The sequence below is a fragment of the Symsagittifera roscoffensis genome, chromosome 10 (assembly GCF_963678635.1).
Source record: "Symsagittifera roscoffensis chromosome 10, txSymRosc1.1, whole genome shotgun sequence".
Classification (NCBI taxonomy): Eukaryota; Metazoa; Xenacoelomorpha; order Acoela; family Convolutidae; genus Symsagittifera; species Symsagittifera roscoffensis.
Genome location: NC_087071.1, coordinates 38,536,604 through 38,546,497, shown reverse-complemented (window position 1 = coordinate 38,546,497; position 9,894 = coordinate 38,536,604). Strand labels below are relative to the sequence as shown.

General features: G+C 37.0%; 2 protein-coding genes across 2 annotated transcripts; both read left to right on the top strand.

Annotated features, from left to right (window-relative positions):
* The first annotated feature begins 309 nt into the window (after positions 1 to 309).
* Positions 310 to 3,358, top strand: LOC134855226 (uncharacterized). Its single transcript, XM_063871683.1, has 3 exons — positions 310 to 912; positions 1,625 to 1,863; positions 2,671 to 3,358. The coding sequence occupies exons 1-3, from the start codon at positions 662 to 664 to the stop codon at positions 3,138 to 3,140; spliced, it is 960 nt and encodes a 319-aa protein (XP_063727753.1). The 5' UTR covers positions 310 to 661; the 3' UTR covers positions 3,141 to 3,358.
* Positions 3,359 to 5,891: 2,533 nt separating this feature from the next.
* On the top strand, positions 5,892 to 7,521 carry LOC134855281 (uncharacterized). Its single transcript, XM_063871760.1, has 3 exons — positions 5,892 to 6,027; positions 6,495 to 6,745; positions 7,047 to 7,521. Exons 1-3 carry the CDS (start codon positions 5,973 to 5,975, stop codon positions 7,332 to 7,334), a joined length of 594 nt encoding a protein of 197 aa, XP_063727830.1. The 5' UTR covers positions 5,892 to 5,972; the 3' UTR covers positions 7,335 to 7,521.
* Positions 7,522 to 9,894: the final 2,373 nt, after the last annotated feature.

Genomic DNA, 9,894 nt, shown 5'->3' with positions numbered 1-9,894 from the left:
AGCACAACTGGAAAAAAACTTTTACAATCAACTATTTATTTTTCAATCATATATTTTTCAAGACGAAAAACACAAAAGATCGACAAAAACGTAAATACGAAACTTCAAAGAAATGTTTCGATTTATATTGAGTTCGAAAGTCGAATTATTTCAGAAAATTAATACGTTGCAGGGGCGGATTTAGGAGGGGGTGGGTTGGCCTTTTTTCCTTAGGAATTCGACCCACTGCTGACCCAAATTTTGAGATATCCTCTGCGCAATTTTGAGGTTTAGAGCCCAGTTCTCTATAGTTTTATTTTGAGCGATGAATTCGTGAGATCATTTTCAAATTGAGTCCAAACTTACCAACAGCTCATAAATTAATCAACAAACGCACTTGTCAAATGCGTTTCAACGTGTTTTCTTAAACATGCCATTTGTTACATACCAAAATTGGCATTTGCTATTACAGAAATCGTTACTCGCCAAAGCTTACTTTAAGACTTGCGTTGTATAACTCACCTTTAAAAGCTTTGGACGGACCATTTTCAGACGTACCTTTTTTACAGCCTTGCTGCAAACTAGTAATTTGAAATTGAATTAGAAAATATTTAAGACAACTTTGTTAATTATAACTATCTGTCAAACCGTTATCAATTCACAATCTTAGTTCAATTTTTCCATGCAAAAAATGGATGTGGTATTACATAATAGATTACCTGGAATTTTCCAACTCGTCTTCGTCCTCTCGGTCGTGGCTCAGCTCGTATCTGGCGACGTAACTTTCGGCAGTTGTCCGAACAAGTGTACATGTGAGAACGACAATGATGGAAAATTAGTGATTGATTGTGCTGATGCTGATTATGACTACGTGCCGGTTACCAGCATTCCATGCAATGCGAAGAAGTTGCTGTTTATAAATAATAATCTCCAGTAAGTAATAACAACTTACCATAATTTCCCATATCAAAATAGCGACCGTGACACAAAATTGATGATGAAGGAGCAAAAAACGCGGCTTTTTTCCCGGTCGATGTCTGCGACTTATGTCCAGACAATCGCAACCAAAAATTGGCATGTCTAGTTTTTTTGCGAACAATTGTGACCTGCGCTTCCAGACTCAAACTCTCGGAGCCAATAAGCAACTTCGGTCATCATCCGGACGCGGCGCGACTTTCAAAGTCCGAACCTAATTCTGAGACCTCGTTCCGGGTCGGTACAAATCGTAGTTTTTGATATGATAAACCTTTTGAAACTCAATTCGATTTGTAGTGTTTCTGCACGGGGTTAATTGAGGGTAAAGATAAAGAAAACACTAATGAAAAGTGAAAAAAAGCATAGAAACTTTTGGCCTAAAAGTGAATTGGGAAGTTTACAATCAAAACAAGTCCGATTTTATCTCGCCGTATGTTCTATTCAAGTAGTTCGCATTTTGCTGAGTATAGATTAGTTAAGTATAACTCAATTTTATTCAATTTTATTCAGTAAAAAAATTGAATAAAAAACCAATCAATCGGAAGTCAAAAAAGCGGTCCGCATTTCTTTTTTGAAAATATAACTTGATACTTTTGGCAAGAAAAGTATCATAATTCAAACATTAGGTGTTTTGCTTATTTTGGTTATATTTTCATTTTTTTGTTTACAGAAAACTGAGCAGGATGAGTTTCATCGGCCTACGTGAGCTGGAAGAAATTGATGTCTCTGGCAATTTCATTTCCTATATTGAGCCGGAGTCGTTCGCTGGCCTCCCCTCGCTGCAACGAATCAACCTCGTGCAAAACGACTTGACCACAATTGAGTCGTGGTATTTCCGAGACGTCTCATTCCAGCACGTTGCCGTGTCACTTGACGGAAATCCCGTCTACTGCGACGAAGACTTAAAAGGAAAATAATTTATGTTTATGCCGGCAACCAAATCAATATTTTGATTTTTTGGGTTAAGCTTCATTTGCTTGTTTTTAACATAGATCAGGAGTGTTCGTTAAATTCATTCGAAATAATTTTTTTTTGATATGGTTGTAAAAAAAATATTTATGGAAACAAATAATTAGTGAAAAGAAAAAGTCGAATATAACCTCCGATTTAAAACGCTAGAAGCTTTGGTCTTTATTTTTATAACTAATGAAATGCAAACTCTTGTTTTTCACCATATAGAGGATGGTACTTATTTTGAAATATGTAACCATCTCTGTGTTTTGTAAATAGTAACAAACTATTTTTATCCCTTTTTTGCAATTGGGGGAAATAGTTAGAAAAAGGTCTTGGCAAGTAATATGGCGAAAGTTCGGAGCAGAAACTCTATTCAAAACTGAATCTGTGGGATCAAAAAAAGCGTTTGCCCTTTTTCCGTTTCCCCTCACCTGGCATGAACATCAGTTCTATGGTGTAACGAGCATTTTTACACGAGAATAGATACGCAGACCCATGTTATTGCCATGAATTAATTTGTCTGTATGTCATTTTTTATAACAATCGGAAAATTTTAACAATCAATTCATTTGTTTAGTTTCTCAGGTGACGGGGGGGGGGGCGTAGAGTTGAGAAACTCCTCGAAATAGCCGAAACCCCTGTAATGATAGGTCTGACATAACTGGTCAGACAACAAATGGCTCTCTAAACACTTTCATTTTTTGTGACTTAAGAAAAAGTTAAAAATTGTCCGAAAATTCTAATTTTTTTATTCTTTTACAGAAAACATTAACCTCATCAAGAACCAGGTCACAGTCGGCGGATTGATTTGCGCAGGTGGGGAAATTTGGCGCGTTCTCGGAAAAGTCAAAGGACGAACTTACGAAGACGTCGAAAGTCAAATCCGAAAGAACTTCGAGTCGTGGGAAATCGCTCTTTTGACCTTGTCGTCTTTCGTTCTTTTCTTGATCATTATCTTAGTGGTTAACGTGATTTACCGAGTCAAAAGAAGCGACTACACAACTGGAGAAGTTATGCGAAGCACGAACCGACGTGGTTCAAACATTCGGAAAAGTTACCACGGTTCGGAAAATGAAGAGGCTAACGAAGCGGCTCAGTCGACGAGTGGAAGTCGGAAAATTCCAATGAAATCGGAAGACCATTACTATGACGAGGACGATGACGCTGTGGTGTTTGGGGCACCTCAAAAACCCAAGTACAGTGACAGTGGAAGCGAAGAAGCCCCCCTTTAGCCCAACTTCTCCCCACCCCTGAAGTCAATAACAAAAAGACAGAAAAAAAAAGAAAAAAGCGTCACAATATAGAAGAAAATAGAAGTGTGACCAAAAAGTTTTGGATGGATATTTTCATAAATTACCATTAGACTTGGGAAAACTTTGACGTGTTTTAATATCTATACATTTTCTTTTAACGACACAAGTTAATTTCTACCATTTTCAAGATTGAATAGAAAGAATTTTTTCCAGGAAGGGTATAACTACTGAGCATCTATATAGCACGCTTAATGGTTTTCGGTATTAATCCGTGTTTGTAAGAAATAGATACAAATAACTCTTTGATCTAGGGTAATTTTTTTCTGGAACAGCTTCGAATTTTGAATTTCAGAATGACCATTGTTAACAAGTTTTCTATATAACACTTGATTTTTTATAATACTTTGATGCTCTTAGTTGAAATCAAGGGTAGATCTAGGATTTTTTCGAGAGGGGGGATTTTCAAAAAAATTTCAAAAATTTTGTCGACAGTTTTTTTGATAAACCAAATTGATTTTCCGAGATCTCCTAAAGCACTAAAAGGCATTTTTGGCTCTTTTTCCTCCAACCAAACCCTCCCCCCCCCCCCCCCCCCACCTGCAAAATCGTACTACGAAATTTTGTTCACGTTATCCGAATGTTACGAAAATGGACCTGCGAGCTAATTAGGCCATAACAAACATATTTGTTCTGCATAATTAACCTTGCAAAACCCCTCGTTACACCATAAAATTGACGCTTAGGTGAGGTGAGGAGGAGGGGAAGGAAAAATAGCCGCATTTTAATCCCTTTTTTTGGAAAATTTTGACCAACAAATTGGGTATTTATTGGCGCGCGCTCCCCCCTCAAAATTAGTATAGGCTCTTTTTCCTTTCCCCCCCAACTGCAAATTTTTATATTTGAAGTTATTGTTCACTTTGTCCTATTGTCGTGAAAATTGACGTGCAGAATATTTAGGCCATAACAAGCATATTTAATCATCATAATTAACCATGTAAAACCAGTCGTTAGACCATAAAGTTCATGTTTGAGTGGGGTGGAACAAGGAAAAAGAGCCTTAATATAAATTGGCCCCGAAGGGTCCGTCAGACAAAAAATGTATATCTCAAAGTTGTGAGTAGTATTGTATCGTGTCCCGGGACCTAAGGAGGGGTCCTTCCTAAGGGGGGGTCCTCACGTAAAAGCATAATCCTAGGAAAGGGTCCCTAATTTTTTCGAGGACCCTCATCCTAGGATTTTGTAAACGAACGAAACTTTCCTCCCAAAAAGCAGAAGACCCCCTACTTAGGATCTTGCTAAGCTTAGCTTAGCAACAAGGGGCCATTACGAGGCCAAACTGTGCATTTTGTGCATCGTAAGCTGATTCTGCAACAAGGACGCTCACTTGGTTCTTCGTTTGTTCTTTTCTTTCTTTGACCGTTCCGACAAAATTTTAACATGTTTAAAGACTTGTCCGTGGAATCTAGAAACATACAGACACAAAATTGTGCGCCTATCCAGTGCACACTTTAGCCTCGTAACGACACGATACAAAAATCTTTCTAATTCCAATTTTTGGGGTCCTAATTATTGGTCCTGGTTAATAAAATTTCTGGTCATTTTAATTGTTAAATTTGTTTCAGGCAAATGAACTTCCGACCTAGTTGAAATTTGTTATTGAACAGGGAAGTGAGACACACTGCACTCTTGAATACCAATGATTGATTAATAAAAAAAGCCTGAGATAGAGATAAAAAAGAGATTTTAATCTGTAATTCGAATAAAAGTTAGGAAGTGAGTGACACAGCAGTTGCCATCGCCGATCCATCGTGAAATTTGAAACACATGTACACTGAATTTTTTATATAATAAGTAAGTCTCAATCCTAAAAAAGATCCTTATTTGGCCGCGCGATTGATTATATCGAGCGATGGTATCTAGCGATGATCCAATTATTCCTACATGGAAATCGTAATTGTTCAATGAGCAAAATGATGTGTCTTGAGATACACAGCACTTTTGAGTACCAATGATTTTCCTATGCAAAAAGTCTGCGATAGAGATAGAAAAGAGATTTTACATTGTAAATCGATTTAAAGCTGGGATGTACTTAACACATAGCAAACGCCATCGCCGATCTTTTGTCAAAAATGGTTCATATGTACCATTCATATGCATCATATAACCCTACAAAAGTGTCCAAATTTGGCCGACCGTTGATATCGAGCGATAATCCAACTAATTCTAATTGAAACTTGCAATTTTTCAATGAGCAGAACAATGTGTAGTGAAAATCACAGTAGTCAAAGCTAGGATGGGCTTGACACATAGCGAATGCTATCGCCAATTTTAGTTTAAAATGATTCAGTTGTATCAAATACTTCAAATGCAAACACTTCGTAAGTTCCATTTAAAAACATGTTTTATCGATTGAAAAGTACTTTTTTGATGATGGCTCACACATTTTTGATAGCTTTAGGCCAGGGCAGCTCTTTTTTTATAGCAATCATAAGAAAGCATTCAAAAAGAGTGAACTTTTCATTTTTTGGCTCAACCTTTAAAGTACAATTGGTATTTGAGAGTAAAGTACGAACATGTATATAAATTGTCTAAACTATAACCATTTTCGTATCTCAGCTCTGACGTCTAAGATCTCAAAAAGCGCCTCCAATTAAATATGACGCAGGTCAACTTTGAATGTGAAGAACCTCTTGAGCGTGATGAAAATATTAAACGCCTTCATTGTTATTGAGAAGCACAAGCCACAGGTAAAAATCATTTTGAGCCGAATTTTTCTCCGACAATAGTTGATCAAATCCAGTCCGATAAAAAATGAGAATTTTTCTAGTCGTCACGCTTCTCGCTCTGGTCGTGGCTTTCATCGATGGTAAGTTACGCTTTTATTAAAATATCTAAATTCATAAATAAAGTTCATAAGATTTTTCTGTTTCTCATTCAAATCGAGATTATTTGCTTCTTTGCTTGCATATTTCTTTCCAAAAATTTCACAATGAAAGGCGTACAATGAGTAAAAGGGTGAATATGCTTTTAAAATCAATTAATTTGAAAGTTTTGTTTGATAAAACGTGTGCAATATGACCTCCAGTTGACAAAATTTTTTTAACACAGTGATTTATCTATTTAAAACAGCTTAAATTGAATTGATGTCCTTGATGTTAGCCACTAACCCAAAAAAAAACCTTTTTTTTATTTGATGGAACGCTTTCCCAATTTCTCTTAGATTTTTGTGAGATGCTGTCTGAAACAATTTTCGAATCAGTTAAAACCTATGCAACTTATGAAAACATTTTTTTTTGGTTTTCCAACAAAATAATCGACCTCCATTTTTTCCAGCCAATCCCAACCGAGTGATGAGGCGAAACCGCGTTGCCGAGAAAGCGAGAAGGGACCACATGGCACGGCGAGGAGTGGGACCTTCGCCCGGATCTGGAATGGTCGTCGACCAAGTGGGAGATGTGAAGGACGTGGTGGAAGAGACAGTTCCAGAGCAGGAAGTGATGAAGAAACCGAAGAAAGACGACGAGGTCTGTCTGAAGAAGAAGGAGCTGGGTCCCATTGTCGAGTTGGTCGAGCTCTTCTACCTGGTACGTTTATGGATATGTTATATGAATTCGAGGGACCAAGTTGACTTAAGCCCGATATATGTTGAAAAAAAAATGTAGGCTTGATAATAAAAACATCAGTAACACCGAAGAATGTTTATTTATATTTGGTAATTTTTCCCAGTTGTCATGAGCTAATAGGAGAATTTCTCTACAGATCTTAATGAATTTTTTGATATTGTTCTTCTTAATTTGCTTCTTTTTTGAAATTATAGATAAACTTGAATGGATCCGAGTTTGAATAGCGAGAGAATAGGTGTTTAGTTTTTTGTCGTGTTTCCAGGTCCAAGATTTCTACGCCTTCCGAGAAGCTTGTGGCGAATTCGACTACGATGAAGAGTACTACTTCTCTGGTGCGATCGACAAACGAGGAGACGACTACGACGAAGAGGAAGATGATGAGTTGATGCTGGAAGAGACTGACATCTGGGAGATCGAATGGAAGGTGTTCGGAGATTTCATCGATGCCGCATTTAGATGCGACTGGCAGAAGTTTTGCGACCGAGTCCCGTTGTCGCCCGAGGATGAGGCAGCCCTTTGCCCCTACGGCCCATTTTTCTGGAAGAAATAAGCCGAACAAATTGCGAACGGAATCGAGCCCGATGGTTCAAATTGTGAAAAAAAATGGACTCTGATTTTAACATTTTTATGAGTTTTATCAGTGATATGTAGTTTATAGTGTCTGTTTGGCAGTCCAAAGATGAGTGTTGTTGTCTGTGCCAGTTTTCAATTTGTACAAAAAAATTGTTTTAAGAATACTTTTGATGTAATCAGTAGTGTGCGAAGGAGTTTTTCCAGCGCTGACACACAAAAATCTTGTCTTAGATGCGAGCAAAATATTGAGACTCAAAACTGCTCATTGGACAAAAAAGAGCGAGCCAGAAAAAATTGATTGCACAGAGTGCGATATAAACGCATTTTAATTTAGAGTTTGACCTGAATCAAAGTAACATCAACAGATCTATTGTTAAGTAGCCCCCATCAATGTGAATGAGTAAATATATATGTTTATTGAAGTTCAGGTTTTGGTGAAAACATTTTTCTGGGTTGAATTTATCTTCCTTGGTCAAAATTGGTCAAATGTTCTTCCTCAGTTGATTTTGATCGAAACGATTTTCCTCAGTCGAAATTGGTCGAAATGTTTTTCCTCGGTCGAGCTTGTTCATAGTAACCTTCTTCGGTCGAACTTGGTCGAAGTGTCCTTCCTCATTCGAATTTGGCCGAAATATTCTTCCTAGGTCGATTTTGGTTAAGGTTATATTCCTCATTCGATTTTGGTCGAAATCTTCTTCCTAGGTCGATTTTGGTTAATGTTATCTTCCTCATTCGAATTTGGTCAAATTGCTCTTCCTCGGTTGAACTTGGTGGAAGTAATCTTCCTCGGTCAAACATGGTCGAAGTATTCTTCCTCGGTCAGACTTGGTCAAAGCAACCTTCCCCAATCGAATTTGTTCGAAATATTTTTCGTCGGTGGATTTTGGTAAGGTTATCTTCCTCACTCGAATTTGGTCGAATTGTTCTTCCTCGGTCGAACTTGGTGGAAATAATCTTCCTCGGTCAAACATGGTCGAAGTATTCTTCCTCGGTCAAACTTGGTCAAAGTAATCTTCCCCAATCGAAGTTGACCGAAATATTCTTCCTAGGTCGATTTTGGTAAGGTTATCTTCTTCATTCGAATTTGGTCAAATTGTTCTTCCTCGGTCGAACTTGGTGGAAATAATCTTCCTCGGTCAAACATGGTCGAAGTATTCTTCCTCGGTCAAACTTGGTCAAAGTAATCTTCCCCAATCGAATTTGTTCGAAATATTATTCGTCGGTGGATTTTGGTTATCTTCTTCATTCAAATTTAGTGAAAGTATTCTTCTTCGGTCGAAGTTGGTTGAAATTATCTTCATCGGTCAACTTGGTCAAAGTATTCTTCCTCGGTCGAACTTGGCGGAAGTAATCTTCGTCGGTCGAACTGGGTTGAAGTTATCTTCATCGGTCGAACTTGGTAAAAGTGTTCTTCCTCGGTCGAACTTGGCGGAAGTAATCTTCCTCGGTCGAACTTGGTTGAAATTATATTCCTAGGTCGAATTTGGTCAAAAAAACCTTCCTCAGTCGATTTTGCTCGAAGTAATCTTCCTCGGTCAAAAATGGTCGAGTTTGTACAAATCAAACAACTTTTCCTATAAAAAGTCTTTAGTGACCTGACTTTCAAAGGGTGTCGGAAGTCTCAAAGGGTCTCGGAGCGTTCAAGATATCAACCTGATATGAGCACAATGTTGCCCTGGTACGAAACGCAGTATTGTTTCTTCTCTCTCAAAAAACTTTCTATCAACGCAAAATATATTGTTTTTAAGGTAAAATGTAATAATTTTGTTTGTTATGTGACATATTTTGACGAAAATGCTTTTGTAGCAAATATCAGACAATTCACAAAAACTAATCAATTGCGTAGGAATTGAAAAAAGAAGCTGATCTTCTTTTGAAAGATGTATACTGTTCCGAACTTTGCCTGATTCGTAATCACTTAATTATTTTTCTCTGCTCTATTTTTCAAACCACTACTGTGAACAGTTTAACAAAATTTTTTACTCTGCATTGGCACATCGAGTGAGTGAAACAATGTTGAGCTTTCAATTTTTAAAAAACATCAAAAACTGTTTCAAAGGCTTCATGAACGGTTTTTTGACTAATAAAATAAATTGAAGCTTTCTAATCATCTTTAAAAAAATTGTGACTTTTTTATTAGAAAAATGGTCTTTTTCATTGTATTTTCATTCATGTTATTTCATTCTTTCTTCAATTTAAAAACCTAGGAATTAAAAAAGTTGTTTCTCACTCTCTGATGATCGCAAGCTCATTCATGATCTTTAAAATTACATGACCCAAAATAACTTGCACAAAAATTAAAAATTATCAAAAAAATTGCAAAGAAATTTTTCTTTGCAGGTCAACAACTGATTTTCTTGCTATTTATAAGTATTGAAAAAACCAAATCTGTGAGAAATTTGTTTTACCACTCATTTTTCATGGTACAAGCTTTCTGGTCAAAAGTTTTGTTTTTTATGGGTAATTCTGTGGGAATGTGCGAAAATTTTTTTTAATGGCAAACCACCAAAAACAAATTGCAAATTATCCGTGTGGGT

What these genes read in the sequence shown, in the direction of transcription:
- LOC134855281 (XM_063871760.1), top strand. Translation starts at nt 5,973, where the DNA reads ATGAGAATTTTTCTAGTCGTCACGCTTCTCGCTCTGGTCGTGGCTTTC. An exon ending in GGTCGTGGCTTTCATCGATG is followed by an intron (nt 6,028 to 6,494) that starts GTAAGTTACGCT and finishes CATTTTTTCCAG; the next exon opens with CCAATCCCAACCGAGTGATG. An exon ending in TGGTCGAGCTCTTCTACCTG is followed by an intron (nt 6,746 to 7,046) that starts GTACGTTTATGG and finishes TCGTGTTTCCAG; the next exon opens with GTCCAAGATTTCTACGCCTT.
- LOC134855226 (XM_063871683.1), top strand. Translation starts at nt 662, where the DNA reads ATGCAAAAAATGGATGTGGTATTACATAATAGATTACCTGGAATTTTC. An exon ending in TTTATAAATAATAATCTCCA is followed by an intron (nt 913 to 1,624) that starts GTAAGTAATAAC and finishes TTTTGTTTACAG; the next exon opens with AAAACTGAGCAGGATGAGTT. An exon ending in CTGCGACGAAGACTTAAAAG is followed by an intron (nt 1,864 to 2,670) that starts GAAAATAATTTA and finishes ATTCTTTTACAG; the next exon opens with AAAACATTAACCTCATCAAG.